This window comes from Orycteropus afer, unplaced genomic scaffold (assembly GCF_000298275.1).
Source record: "Orycteropus afer afer isolate SDZICR_OR568_19922 unplaced genomic scaffold, OryAfe1.0 scaffold00131, whole genome shotgun sequence".
In the NCBI taxonomy this organism is placed as follows: domain Eukaryota; kingdom Metazoa; phylum Chordata; class Mammalia; order Tubulidentata; family Orycteropodidae; genus Orycteropus; species Orycteropus afer.
In genome coordinates this window covers 2,667,046-2,683,172 of record NW_006921718.1, presented here as the reverse complement: position 1 = coordinate 2,683,172, position 16,127 = coordinate 2,667,046, and the positions used below count along the sequence as shown (strand labels likewise).

Here is a 16,127-nt window from a genome sequence, read left to right as displayed (position 1 = left end):
AACTATGGGGAGGAAGTGGGAGGGGAGCTGTTGCACTGTGGTCAATGTCATGAGACAAAGTATATGTAAACTGTTGTATGGAAAGTGAATTTGCTCTGTAAACCTTCATCCAAATCACAACTAAAAAAAAAAAAAAAGTTTACTGATGATCTAAATCAGGGGAGGCAACCTAAGCTATAGGTGGCCTGTTTTTATGACCTTTAGCTGAGAATGGTTTTTCCATCTTTCGAAAAAGGGAGGAAGGGAACAAGGGAGAGAGATGAGGAGGGAGAGAGAATTGTGTGACAGAGACCATATGTGGCTGAGAAAGCCTAAAATATTTAGTATCTGGACTTTTACAAAGAAGCTCTGGTGGTACAATAATTAAAGTAGTTCCTAACTCAACCCATCAGCCACTCCATGGAAGTTAAGATGAAGCAGTCTGCTCCTGTAAAGATTTAAAGCACTGGATACCCTATGGGGCAGTTTCCCTTTGCCCTGGGACAGTTCTACTTTGTCCTAAAGGGTCACTGTGAGTTGGAACTGACTCGATGGCAGTGGGTTTGGTTTGGTGTTGGCTTTTACAGAAAAAGTTTCCTTACCCTTGAAAATTGCAGAATGAGTTTATCACTCAAACTGAAGCTAAAATTTACTTATCAATAAATTCATATTATCAGTTTATGACAGAAGAAGACATCAGAAAAGTACTACCATCGCTGTGGAACTCCGTCTACACACTAGCAAAATTACTGTTTACAGTAAGAGTGAAAAAAAGTAGGAAGGGGCTTCTAACAGAGCATAAGCAAATGAGTGGTTATCACAGGAAGACATGGATTGGGTAATGAGCATCCAGGAATAGAATATATTTGAGACAAAAAGCAAACAGAGCAGTCCTAGGGACTTTATAATAAGTTGCTCAATTTGGAAGGTAACTAGTAAGGTATTAGTGACACATAAAATGTTTAGAGTAAATCCACTGAGAAAACTAATACCCCGAGAAATAAGACTACTTGCCCAACTTGGACCTGGGAGACAAAGAACAGGGCTACAAACTCCCAAATCTCAATTAAGTTCTTTCCCCTTCATCACACTGCCCCCTCCCCACAGGACCATGCTAAACAGGAAATATACCACCACCAATTTGTCATAGGTTATCAGAATTGATTAGTTAGAGGAAACAAAGTCTCCTCGGGAATTTCCTTCCCTCCTCCAGTTATTAGTTAATATTCCAGGACAATACAGGTTTCAAAGACATGGAGGAAAGAACAGACAACTAGGTTCTATGTTCCAGAAGATGCTGGAATAGAATTCTCCAAAAGAGAATGTTGAACAAACATCATTAAAACAAGCCAGTGGTTTCCAGCAAAATAAAAAAGATTAAATTTCAAATAATTTACCTGGTTCCAATTTTATTACTTTAATTGCTGCCAATTCACTGGTGTTAACATTCCGTGCCTAAAAAGAAGAAAAGACAAAGCTTTATGAAATGTTATTTTAGTTTACTGCTTATATTCAATTAATACAGAAACATGTTTTAAAGAACTGTGATTTTTGTATTTACAAAACAAATAGTAATCTTTCACAATGTATTTCAACATTAATTCATGTGTAAATTTAATAATGGCAGTAATATTAGCTAATATATACAGGAACCTTAGTATGTGTCAGGCACCAGTCTAAATGTTTTTATATTAATTCATTTAATCTTCATAACAATCTTATGAGTTAAGTACTAACAATATTGTCATGTTGTGGATGAGGAAACTGAAGCACAGAGAAGTAAAAAAACTTTTCAAGGCCACACAGCTAGTTAGTGCCCGGGATTCAAACCCAGGGAGGCAGTCTGGCTCCATAGTCTGAGCTTTAAAACATTATGCTATGCTGCCATTTATTCAAATGCTAGATAAAATTTTGAATTGCTCTATTAGCTTCAATTTTTTTCAACCTAAAACTTAAAATATGAAAGGCAGATATATAATGATGAAAACAACCTCCCCACAAACACATTCTTTGAAACACACAACATAGTCAAGTAAATGTAGTTAAAAACAAACCAAATATATTTTTGCAAGCCACATATTAAAAATAAAAATCACTTTTTGAAGAACAATTCTTAATACGAGATTCATAGTAATTATACATAAATAAGCAGAAACTTGTCTTTTCAATCTGAATGAAAATACAAGGCATTCTTCATGAATTTAAAATGCTTTATAATTAGATCAGAGCTTCCAAAATGACATTTTAAACTATTAACTGAAACTATGTAAATTAATTTTCAAATCAACCAATGAAAACCAATATACGCAATTCCTAGACCCATTTGCTCTTATTTCCAACACTCCCACATTAACGATCTGGTGAAGATCAGTGTACCATCTGGCAGGGCCTGATTCTGACATTACTAGATGGAATCCTAAGAATGTTGGAGCATTAAAAATAACAGCCAAGAATCTAGAAAAGTAGATAGAAATGGAACATAATCACTGCTGCAAATACAAAATTTAATCTTTTAGCTCAAAGAACAGAGGTATTACAAGATCTGCACAGAGCAACCACCACCTGTCTGTCAGTTTGTCGTAATGTCGTGGCTTGCGTGTTGCTATGAAGCTGCAGGTTCAAGTATCAGCAGGGTCACCCATGGTGGACAGATATCAGAAGAGCTTCCAGACTAAGACAGACTCAGAAGAAGAAAGGGACCACCAACTTCTCAAAGAACTGGCCAGTGAAAACCTTACGAATAGCAGTGAAACACCATCTGATATATTACTGGAAAACTTTATGAATAGCCCTGAAACACTGTCTAATATCGTCCTAGAATATGAGCCCTCAGGTGGGAAGGCACTCAAAATATGACTGGGGAAGAGCTGATTCCTCAGAGTAGAGCCAACCTTAATGTTGTGGACAGAGTAAAGCTTTCAGGATCTCCCTTTGCTGATGTGGCATAACTCAAAATGGGAAGAAACAGCTGCAAATATCCATTAATAATCAGGACATGGAATGTACGAAGTATGAATCCAGGAAAATTGGAAGTTGTCAAAAACAAAATGGCATGCAAAAAGATCAATATCCTAGGCATTAGTGAGCTTAAAGGCACTGGTTTTGGCCATTTTGAATCAGACAACCATATGATCTACTATGCTAGAAATGAGAAATTGAAGAGGAATGGTGTGGCATTCATTTTCCCAAAGAATGTTTCAAGATCTATCCTACAGTACAATGCTGTCAGTGATAGGATAATATCCATACGCTAACACGGAAGGCCAGTTAATAATACTATTACCCAAATTTACACACAAACTACCAAGTCCAAAGATGAGGAAACTGAAGATTTTTTACCAACTTCTGCAGTCTGAAATTAACTGAACATGCAAGCAAGATGTAGTGATTATCACTGGTGATTGGAAACAAAGAAGAATCACTAATAGTTAGAAAACATGGCCTTGGTGATAGAAATGACACTGGAGATCACATGGTTGAATTTTGCAAGATTGATGACTTATTCACTGCAAATACTTTTTTCAACAGCATAAACAGCGGCTACACACATGGACTTTGCCAGATGGAGTACACAGGAGTGAGATCAACCACATCTATGGAAAGAAGCAATGGAAAAGCTCAATGTCTTCAGCCAAAACAAGGCCAGGAGCTGACTGTGGAACAGACCATCAACTGCTCATGTGCAAGTTCAACTTGAAGCTGAAGACAAAAAAAGTCCATGAGAGCCAAAATATGACCTTGAGTATCTATATCCCTCCTGAATTTAGAGACCATCTAAAGAATAGATTTGATTCATTGAATACCAATGACTGAAAACCAGAGGAATTGTGGGATGACATCAAGAACATTATCTATGAAGAATTAAAAAGACAAAAGAAGAAAAGACTAATATGAATGTTAGAAGAGACTCTGAAACTTGCCTTTGAGCAGACAGTAGCTAAAACAAATGGAAGAAATGACAAGATAAAAGAGATGAACAGAAGATTCAAAGAGCAGCTTGAGAAGACAAAGACAATTATTATAATGAAATGTGCAAAGACCTGGAGTTACAAAACCAAAAGGGAAGAACATGCTTGGCATCTTCTCAAGCTAAAAGAACTGAAGAAAAATTTCAAGCCTCGAGTTGCAATCCTGTAAGATCCTATGGGCAAAATATTGAATGATGCAGGAAGCATCTAAAGAAGATGGAAGGAATACATAGAGTCACTGTACCAAAAAGAATTGGTCAATATTCATCCATTTCAGGAAGTGGCATATGATCAAGAACCAATGGTACTGAAGGAAGAAGTTGAATCTGCACTGAAGGAACTGGTAAAGAACAAGGCTCCAGGAATTGATGGAATACCCACTGAGATGTTTCAACAAACAGATGCCATATCGGAGGCACTCACTTGTCTATACCAAGAAATTTGGAAGAAAGCTACCTAGCCAACTGAATGGAAGAGATCCGCATTTGTATCCATTCCAAAGAAAGGTGATCTCACAGAATGTGGAAATTATCCAACAATATCATGAACATCACATGCAAGTAAAATCTTACTGAAGATAATTCAAAAGTGGTTGCAGCAGTATATTGACAGAGAACTTCCAGAAATGTAAGCTGGATTCAGAAGAGGATATGGAATGAGAGATATCACTGCTGATGTCAGATGGATCTTGGCTGAAAACAAGGAACATCAGAAAGATGTTTACTTATGTTTTATAGACTATGCAAAAGCATTCAATTATGTGGATCATAACAAATTATGGATAACACTGAAAAGAATGGGAATTCCAGAACACTTGATTGTACTCATGAGGAACCTGTATACAGACTAGGAGGCCATCATTCAAACAGAACAAGGGGATACTGCATGGTTTAAAATCACGAAGGGAGTGTGTCAGGGTTGTATCATCATTTCACTATACTTATTCAATCTGTATGCTAAACAAATAACGCAAGAAGCTGGACTATATGAAGAGTGTGACATCAGGATTAGAAGAAGACTCATTAACAACCTGAGATACACAGACAATACAACTTTCCTTGCTGAAAGTGAGGATGACTTGAAGCTGTTATTGATAAAGACTGAAGACTACAGTCTGCAGTATTATATCTCAACATAAAAAAAATTAAAATCCTCACAACTGGACCAATAAGCAGCATCACAATAAATGGAGAGAAGATTGAAGTTGCTAAAGATTTCAAGTTGCTCAGTTCCACAATCAACACCAAATGAAGCAGCAGTCAGACATCAGATGATGTATTGCACTGGGCAAATTTGCTGCAAAAGACCTCTTTAAAGTGCTGAAATGCAAAAATGTCTCCTTGACGTAACCCAAGCCATGGTATTTTCAATCGCCTCAAATGCATGTGAAAGCTGGACAACGAACAAGGAACACCAAAGAAGAGTTGATGCTTTTGAGTGGTGGTGTTGGTGAAGAATACTGAAAGTACCATGGACTGCCAAAAGAATGAACAAATCTGTCCTGGAAAAAGTGCAGCCAGAATGCTACTTGGGAGCAAGAATGGCCAAACTTTGTCTGACTGACTTTGACTTTGGTCATGTTGTCAGAAGGGACCATTCCCTGGAGAAGAATATCCTGCTTGGTAAAGTGGAGGGTCAATGAAAGGGGGGAAAGTCCTCAATGAGATGGACTGACACAGTGGCTACAATGATGGGCTATAGTATAGCAAAGATTGAAGCTGGCACAGGACTGAGCAGTTTTGTTCTGTTGTACATAGGGTCACCATGAGTCAGAGCTGACTCAACGGCACCCAACAGCAACAACAATCACCACATACCAATTAAGAAAAAAATTGGAACTTGCAAGAAAAATTCATTTAAAAAATTGTTCTTTTAAACAAAATCCCCACAAGTAATAAGAACGTGATGCCAACTTAAGAGACGAAGTACAAAACAGATTTGAGCAGTTATTTCAAACTGAACTGAATCTCTATTAAATAAAATGGATGTTTCAAAAGGATAGTGTGATAAGTATTTGTTTCCTTCCTTAAGATGAGAAGACCTACAAATGATGAAACAGAAATACATAAAATCAGAATATCATTCTGAAAGCGTTTTGTAAAGGGGGCAGAGCATACCTGGAAAATATCGGTATATCAAACCAGCTTTAGTCATAAAGTTTCTCAAATTCTATCACAACTACTTGCCTTTCTTCACATTTCAATATCTTTTCTCTGCTAGGCTTCTCCTTTACGCCACATCTTTCTCAGCATCTCCTCAAAATAAAGCAAGATGCTACTCCCTCCGATTCTTAACATTTGTAATTCCTTCTGTGGTTTGTTTGTTTGTTTTGCTTACTGAAAAAAAAGAGTCAGAGTATGGGTGACTTGTAGAATAGCAGAGAAAATGTAAACTCATATATAGAAGGTAGAATCTGATTGTTTATCTAGGTGAACTTTTGTTTCCAACTGACCACAAGAGGGCACACTCTCTACTGACAAACACAAATTACAGTTTCTATGCAGGATGGTGGCTGTACCTAATATGCTCTACTAAAAATAGTTTTACTAATAGTTAACACCAGCACATACTTAATAAGAAACTGTGACTGTAAACTACTGATGAGTAGTTTATCAGTCAGTATTTACTATAGGCTTGGCTTATAAATACAATTTTTCAAAAGGTACATCAGTCTAGTATTTTCTAAGGATGGCAAAGTATAAATTACGGGTCTTTAGAGGGTATAAATACCAGACAGCTAAAATAATAAAAAGAAACTTTGCCTTTTACGCTATCTGAAATATTTTCCAATATGTAACTTATTTGGTGGTATTAAGATAATTCACAAAAAAAAAAAGAGGGAAGGTAAGAAAAAGTCCATGGAGAACTTCTATTTTTTAGCTTTTCCACATCAAAATCTCCATGCTTACAAATAAAGAGTTTTTGAAGTTTTTTAATTCATCAGGAATTTTGTTTTTCTGGGTAAAATAAAGGGTATTTTGTTGTCTCTAAATCAACAATTGTCAGGATTACACCCGGAGGTAAATTTAAAAACTCAACATTACCTGATGTCTCTCACACTCTGCAACTGCTGTATCTTTCTTGTTGTTATTTCCCCCATCACCTAGAGCAACTTATTATTTTTTTTAATGAGAGCAATATAAAAATTGTAAAATATTATCCTACATAGAGTTAAAAATTTCTAATTCAGTATTAATAACATAAAACTTTTCAGGCTTGTTATGGGCAGAAAACTAGGATAAATATTCCAAGCATTTGGAGTTAGTCTTCTGCCACACATCACTGATCTGCCCATGATTTTTCACATGCTCCAAAAATGATGTTTCTGATAAAATCGTCCTTTAGCTTAAAAATCTTCAGTATTACATTACTGTTCAAAACAAAAAATGCAAATTCCATGTCAGAATACTTAACATTTACACAGAATAAAGCACTTTTAGAAGCAGCTTTATTGAGATATAATTCACATACCATAAAGTTCACCCTATGAATGTGTATAGTTCAGTGGTTTTTAGTAAATTCAGAGTTGAATAACTATCATCACTGTCTAATTTTAGAACATTTTCATCACTCTAAAAAGAAACCCTGGGCCCACTAACAAGCATTCCCTATTCCTGTATCTTTCAAGCTCCTGGCAACCACTAATCTACTTTCTGTCTCTATGGATTTGACTGATTATCCTGGATATTTCATGTACGTGGGATCACATAATATGTGATATTTGTGACTGGCTTCTTGTCACTTAGCATGTGTTTAGGTTTATCCCCACTGTAGCATATACCAGTACTTCACTCCTTTGTAATGGCTGAAAACTATCCCATTATATCATATTTTGTTTATCCATTCATCAGGTGGTAGACGTTAGGGTTGTTACTACTTTGAAACTGCCATGAGTAGTGCTACTATGAACAAATGAACAAGTTTTTGTGTGGACCTGTGTTTTCAATTGTCTTGTGTGTATATATATCTAGAGTGGAACAGCTGGGTCACATGATAAGTCTGTTTAATGTTTTGAGCAAATACCAAACTGCTGGCTGCACCATTTTGCATTACCACCAGTACATATGAGGGTTCCAATTTTTCCACAGCCTAGCCAGTATTTGCTGTGGTCTTCCTTTTACTTTAGCCATTCTAATGGGTACTTTATTTTAATTTGCACTTCACTAGTAACTAATAGGGAGCTCTGGTAGCATAGTGCCTAAGGCATTTGACTGCTCACCAGAAGGCTGGTGGTTCAAACCCACCAGCCACTCCTTGGAAGGAAGGTTGGGCAATCTACTTCCATAGCTATACTGCCTCAGTAACCCAAGGAGGGGTCGCTATGAGTCGAATTGACTCCACGGCACATAACAACAACAACAGCAAATACCTAATAACGTTGAGGGTTTGTTTTTTTTTTTAATGTGCTTATCGGCCATTTAAATATTTTCTTTGGAAAAATGTCTATTCAATTCTTTGCCCACTGGATTATTTGTCTTTATTGTTGGAGTTGTAAAAATTCTTTATATAATCTGAATACAGTGCTTTGTGAGTTACATGGTTTGCTAAGTATTTTCTCCCATGCTGGAGGTTGTCTTTTCAACTTTCTTGATGATGTCCTTTGAAGTACCAATTTTATATTTTGATGAAGTCCAACTTACCTATATTTTGTCATTTGTGCCTTTGGTATCCCATGTAAGAGCCTGTTGTTTAACCCAACATCATAAAAATTTTTCCTAAGATCATTATAGTTTAAGCCAATATATTTAGGTCTATGATTCATTTAAGGTTAATTTTTATATGTTGTCAAGTACGGATTTAACGTCATTCTTTTGCAAAAGGATACCCAGTTGTGAAATGGAATATTTAACAATAAAACTTTTTACTGCCTGAAGCCTGTCTATCTTTCCAGCCACTCCCAAATTCGTACTCTATGGGCTAGCCAAACTAAACAACTTCCCATTCCACGTTGCTAATCATAGTTTTGCCACTGGCAATTAATGATTATATACACATTTACTCCAAATCCCTCCCCAAGCCTAACTTCTAGATATCCTTTAAGGTTCAGTTTAGGTTATTACAGCTTTTCACAAGCTTTTTCCTAACCCTGTCCCCACATTTTATTCTGGTTTAGGAAACACACACACACTCATAGACTCACTTATCTCAAATGACAGTGGGCTGAGGAAGAAAATCCTACAGATTGAGAACTGGTAACACCAAACAGAGGCTCTTGGACTATAAAATATAAGACTGTCCTAGAATTCAATTTAGACCAGTTACTCTCTTAGAGGTCATTTAGATTAGAATTAGGTTGGAAAAGCATTTTCTGACATGATTTCACACTAACTGCTAAGTCATGTCTAAACCAAACCAAACTCACTGCCATCAAGTCAGATCTGACTCATAGCGACCCTTCTTTGGGTTTCCGAAGCAGTATCACTACGAAGTAGATCACCCAATCTTCCTTCTGAGGAGTGGCTGGTAGGTTTGAACTGCCAGCCTTCTGGTTAGCAGCTAAATGCCTTAGGCACTACGCCACCAGAGCTCCCAAGTTATCTCTAGCAATCAGGAAAGTACACACTCTAGTCCCAGTGGTTAAACAACTCAGCTGTGAACCAAGACATTACCTTCACTCTTAACTTCCACTCTAGTGCCTCCCTCCTTTATCTTGTAAGTCAAATCTATTGGAACCCACCAGCTTGTTCTGTAGGAGAAAGATAAGGCACTCTGCTTCCATAAAGATCACAGCTTTGGAAACCCTATGGGGCAGTCCTATGGGGTAGCTATGAGTCAGAATTGACTGCAATGGGTTAGGCTTTGGGTTATGAGGCATGTATTTCCTGGGTTTGGGGTAAACTATAAGATAATAAAAATGCAATCATTAAGAGCTAAAAATGTGATATGTACTATGAAAATTGGGGTAAAGATCATTAGTGTCAGTAAGAAAAAAATCTGACCTAGTTTATATACCAAGCACCCCAGGATATTGAAAGCTTACTATATAAATGGACTATAAAGAAAGCGGCTGAAATGGGAGTTAAGAAATGCAAAGTTCAGTCTTGGTCCTGCCAGCAGCAAACAATGGCACCTAGGCAAGTACAGGTATGCATCGCTTGATGTCCATGATACATTCTATAAAATAGGAATGTTATGTGATTTGGACATTGTACCACCTGTGCCCATGGGGAGTGGGGCTCCCAGGCGTGTATATACAGTAGTATCAGAAAAATTTGAGTTTAAAACAGAAAATTGCTAAACACAAAAGGAAGCAAACCGTAATAGTGGAAGCTATGAACAGACAAAATTGCAAGTTCAGAAAACTAAAATAAGTATGCTTTAAAAGTTTACAGAAATAAAAGAACATAAACTACATGAGGTAGAAAAAATACAGATTATCAAAAATGACTTGGCAGATAGGAAAGAAATACATCATTAAAAACCTAATGGATTAGACACAGAGGAAGAATTGGTAAACTGGATGACAGAGCTGGAGAAATTATACCACTATGCAGCAAAGAGAATCAAAGAGATAGAAGCTATAAAAGAGGAGTTAAGAGCCATGAAGAATAAGATAGGAAGATCTAATTTTCATCTAATTGGGGTATCAGAAGGCGAAAACAGAAAGAATAGAGAAGTACTTCAAGAGATAGTGGCTGAAACCCTAAAGAATAATGCAGAATCTGCCAAACAATGCATAATGTGGATGAACTTGGAGGACATTATGATGAGTGAAATAAGTCAATTACGTAAGGACAAATACTGTGTCAATCCACTATCGTAAAAAGTCAAGGAAAGGTTTATACATGGAAGGAAACTTTCTTTGTTGGTTACCAAGGGAAGCTTTTGTTTGCCAGGCATTGAGTTTATGTTAATGGTGGTGGAATGTTTTGGAAAAGGATAGCAATAATAATGGCACAATGTGAAAAATGTCATCAATGTCCCTGAGCTGTAAATGTAGAAGTTGTTATGTAGGTGACTGTCTTGTTTTGTTATGTTTTCACCACAATAAAAGTAAAAAGAAAAAAGAGAGAGAGAGAGAGTGGCTGAAAATTTTCTAGAGTGAATGGAAAACTAAAATCCTCAGATTCAGGAGGCACAAGAAGTCTAAAGAAGGATAAATAAAAAAAGAAATTAACACAGCATATGAAACTGCAAACCCTAAAGACAAAGAGATGCTCTTTAAAACCAGGCAGGAAGAAAAGAGTCAGATTTCTATGCAAAGGAGCAACAATCTGAGTTCCCAGAAAAATAATTAATAAAAGTCAGAGTACTATAGATTAAAACTGTGCTAAGAGAAATGAAGTCTATCTTGAACCATAGTCCCAGGTAAAACATCATTCATGAAACAGAGCAAAATAAAGACATTTCTGATAAACAAAACCTAAGGTTATCACCAAAAGATGGGCAACAATGTGTTTTTCTAAAGGGTATATTTCAGGATTAAAAAAAAAAAAGACTCATAAGAAAGTCTGAGATGGAAGGAAGAAGAGAATGTATCAATCAAATAAACTGTCAATCATGAACAGACATAAACAAACACTGATGCATGCAGAAAGCAGTAATTTTTATTCTATTTTTAAAAAGCTAAAACTCAAATATTGAACAAAATGGTAAGGTCTGGTGAAGTTAAAGTTCTAAGGACCTTGTATTGGTTAAAAAGTTAGTAATTTTGGGTTTTAGGTTAGGTATACCTATTAAATGGAGATCTGGTGGCGTAGTGCCTAAGGCACTTGACTGCTAACCGAAAGGCTGGTGGTTCAAACTCACCAGCCACTCCTCGGAAGGACGGTTGGGCAATCTACTTACATAGTGATACCGCCTTGGAAACCCAAGGGGGGGTCGCTATGAGTTGGATCCAATTTGATGGCAGTGAATAGTAATAGTAAAAGTAGTATACCTATTAAAGTATTAAGAGTAACTTCTGGATAATAAAATCATACACAGCAGTGATTCTTATCAAGAATGGTACTGCCCTCCAATAAGGAGGTGTCTGGAAAAGTTTAAGAGCATTTTGAGTTATTCCAAGAACTGGTGCAATAATGACATTTGGTGGGCAGAGGCCAAGGATTTTAAATGTTCTGTTGTGCCTGGCAAATGCCAGACAATGCCCATAGCTTGTTGTTGTTGTTGTTGTTGTTATGTGCCGTCGAGTCGGACCCGACTCATAGCGACCCTTCCTTGGGTTTCCGAGGCAGTATCACTACGGAAGTAGATGGCCCCATCTTCCTTCCGAGGAGTGGCTGGTGGGTTTGAACCTACAGAGAAATACTGTACACAGCTACCAAAATATTAAAAAAAAAAAAAAAAATTAACTCAATATGGAAATTACACAACTCAATAAAAATCACCTGTAGACCTACTTTAAATAATAGATTCTTGAGCTCTACACACACAGACTCTGAATCGGTAAATCTGAGGTGAGGCTCAGGGGAACCTATCACCCCAGCTAACCCTGATGCAATAATTCATTAATCACACTCTGGGAAACATGTAGCCACATCAGGGTGAAGAGATAGGTGAATGGGGTTTAGAGACACCCAGTGCTGGGGAGGCTCTAGAGGCAGAGCACAGAGCTGAGGAGAAATCTACCAGTAGGGAGTAGGTGGTAATAGAAGTTTACATGCACATACTAAATAATGTCCCCAAGTTAGAAAACTGTAGACTAGAAGTAAAGGTACTTTTCTAAGATTAACAACAATATAAGTAGAACAGCACTTTCCCATTATAAAAAAATTCACTTTATTTTAAATATTGAAAGTAGAGATATAATAGAATGGATCACAGCACTATTAACAAAGGAACTCAATTCCACAACTTACATGTGAATCACCTATAAACAGAAGGTGGGAAAGTCTGTCTTCAGAAGTCCTGCCTATACTTTGAAATGTATCCAGTGAGTAAAAGCCTTTTTATTTGTCAGGAATGTGACAGTAAATAACAGTATTTTTAAATGATGTTAAACAGAATTCTCTGCTAAATACTGAAAATAATGCATACTATGTTTCTCTTTCTAGAGGTTAACAATCTGCAACAGCACATTAAAAGATTCAGAAGGCTGTACAGTAAGGAAATCCTTTTACTTTGAATTGACACTGCATTTCCCATCATTATTTGAAAAAAAAAAAAAAACCCACAACTCATTGCTGCTGAGTAGATTCCCAGTCATAGCAACCCTATAGAACAGAGTAGAACTGCTATTATAGACTAAAAGCTGTAATCTTTATGGAAGCAGACTGTCACATCTTTCCCCTGCCAGCAGCTGGTAGGTTTGAACCACCAACCTTTCAGTTAGTAGCTTGAGCACTTAACCACTGTGCCACTAAATCTTTATTTGACCAAGGAATCTCTCAATTAATTCTCCCTCTTCACTAAGAAATTTAGTACTTAGAAAATTACTTTTTCTTTTACTTAAATTCCATTAAGTAAATGCTGTTTATTCACCATGGTATCCTTGGCACCTACAACAGTATCTAGAACACATCAGACACTCCAAAATGTTTGTTGAGTAAATAATAAAAATCAGTTGCATGCTGATAAATGCTTAACAACTTGCTTGGGGAGAAGGGACGATGACAGACAGGGAAGACCAGGTTTACAGTATTTGAAAGGTGCAAATACCCCTATACAAACTACCAAGTTGACCTCTCTCATAATCTTACTTGTATAAAAAGGCTCCAGGATACCACTGATTAAAAAGCTAAAATGTAGCTTATTTTATGTAACTGCATAATAACACCTGACTAACCAGCATCCTGGAGAATGGGACAGAGATCTTCAGATAAAGGAATAAATGCTAAGCGAATTACGTATTTTTTAATATATAGGCATTATGTTAAGTATTTGTTAAATTCAAATTTCACTATGTTATTAAAATTGAAAAATAATGTGGGATACAAAATCTAACAAAATATTCCACTACCTCAGTATTGTCCAGTAATATCATTTGTAAACTGTCCTAAAGTGATGCTCTTAAAGGCTACTGAGGTATGAAAGCTACTTACTCCTGTACTAAATCATGGGTTCTTTACTTCAGTCCAAGAGAGCCCAAGAATCCCTTACAATGAATACAAATTTTTATGTATTCTTTGGGAAGAAAATTTAAAATTTTTATTGGGTATCTCAAAGGCATCCATAACCCAAAGGTTAAAAAGCTCTTCTCTAAATAAATACAGAATTACGCATGTTGAATTTTAAGCATTTTGTTTTTGCTTTCTCCCTCTTTCATCAGACTGTCAGTGGTAACGTCTGTCAGTGTGCTACTTAGAGCAAAACAGACCTTGTTCTAATTTGCAGTGGGCTGGAGAAACTGATAGGTGAGATTTTTAGAAATATGTTTTAATTAAATCACTGAGGGCTTCGTCTATGAATACAGTGAATAAAAAAAATAAGTTATGGCAAATACTCTGAATATTCCTGTGGATAACTGATTATCTGGATTAATTACAATATTATAAAAATATACACAAAATATTCTACCCAATAAAATCCTTGTCTCTGTGAAAACCTTTTATTTCTAAATACTTTTATTTAATTTCTATCTTACTAATGAATATACTTTTCAAATATATCACTCATGAAACACAGCACCTATACATTTCAGATTCCCATTTTTGCCATTTTTATTTATAAAAAATAAAAGCTTCCTCTTTTAATTTAAAATTCACTTATGCTGCAATCTGGGATCAGGGAACAAATTATTAGAATATAAGCTTTTGTGGGCTGGATATATATCTTCCATTAAAATCAGTGAAATGAGAAGGACTTTCTTTCATGACATAAAATTTCCAAGTAAGTTAAATGCAAGATGCACTATCTTATTTTCATCAAGTCTATGGATGTTAGTTCTAGCAATGATAATAGAACCACTTTTCTATTGCTGTACTATATAAAAATTTTTCCACTATTATTCCTCCTTTCACTAAAAATTTGCCTATTACAAGACAATGACCAACATGCATATCACTCTCTTGTCTCTCTTTTGTTCCCAACACTCTTCAACAGCATTACATTTGCTTCTGTTAGTGCTCGGCTTTTACTTCAATTTTATTATAATAACCTCAGAGGATAAATTGGAAAAGGACAGTAGGAGACAGGAAACCTTCAAAAAAAAAAAGAAAAGAAAAGGACGTTGATCTCTTAGAGAGGCCTGAACTAAGGCAATTTAATAGGAATGGAGAGAAATGGTTAAATTTTTACTTTATTCTGGGTTTTCCAGAGCACAGAAAAGCCACATTTTATTCTACTCTGTCCTACAGAGTCACTGAGTTGGAATCAACTTGATGGTACTAGGTACATTTTATTTGGTTAACTACTTGTTTTCAGGAATAAATAGTTTTTTGGTACACTTTTATCCAGAGGTGTCTAGAACAGCCTTCAAAGTAAGGGCCATACAGAAGAAGATCAATTCATCTCCAACAAAGCTGGACTTAAGCTCATTCAGGCTGCAAATTATCAAGACAGCATATTCTCCAGTCAGAAGTTACAAAAGAGGCTGGTCAGATAGACAGGAAAAAGATATGTAAGTGTAAACTGTGGAAAAAAGGAGAGGACCTGTTTAGAAAATAAGACAGGGTGAGAGTATGGTTATGAGGCCAAAGACAAGACTAAACAGAGACAGGCATGACAGCAACTACAGATGCCAGGTCTTTGACAATAACTGGAAATTGATCTTGTACTGATAAATATTATTCTCACATACCACATTTTGATTGTGAAGAAGAAAAAGCCCCCCAAGCTCCCCTTAATGCTCACCTCAGCTACCATCCCCCATCAGTTTCCCTTTCCTCACCCCAAGCTCCCCTTTGCACTCAGCCCGAGCTGCACCCGGCTCAAAACTCCTTCCTGCCTAGATTGCCACCACAACCTCGCCTAGTCTTGCACACAAGCCCACAGACCCTGTGAAAACCCCAAAGACCCTGTCTCCGGGGCCAGCTGTTTTAGTGCACTAGCACCGGCTGGTCCGCTAGCATGAATAAATCTGCCTGCTTCTCTCTTTCTGAGTGCTGCTTGGTTTCCTTTCCATTTCAACTGGATAGCTTGTGATTTCCCATGATAACTACAATCAGGTCTTTAAGGGCTGAAGTAAGGAAGCTGATGTTTCTATCACCCTTGGTCAGTTCTATGTCCTCCTTCTAAAGTCTCTTGAATCTACCTGGTCTGAAAAGAGACCTTCCTGTGAGTAAGATAGAATTTAAATCC

General features: G+C 36.6%; 1 protein-coding gene across 1 annotated transcript in view; it reads right to left on the bottom strand.

The window, feature by feature from the left end:
* MAP4K3 (mitogen-activated protein kinase kinase kinase kinase 3) overlaps positions 1-16,127 on the bottom strand; it is a 353,947-nt gene that overhangs the window by 228,224 nt on the left and 109,596 nt on the right. Inside the window, exon 2 of the mRNA XM_007945046.2 lies at positions 1,377-1,434. Coding sequence (XP_007943237.1) covers positions 1,377-1,434 — 58 coding nt within the window. The remainder of the gene's footprint in view (positions 1-1,376; positions 1,435-16,127) is intronic.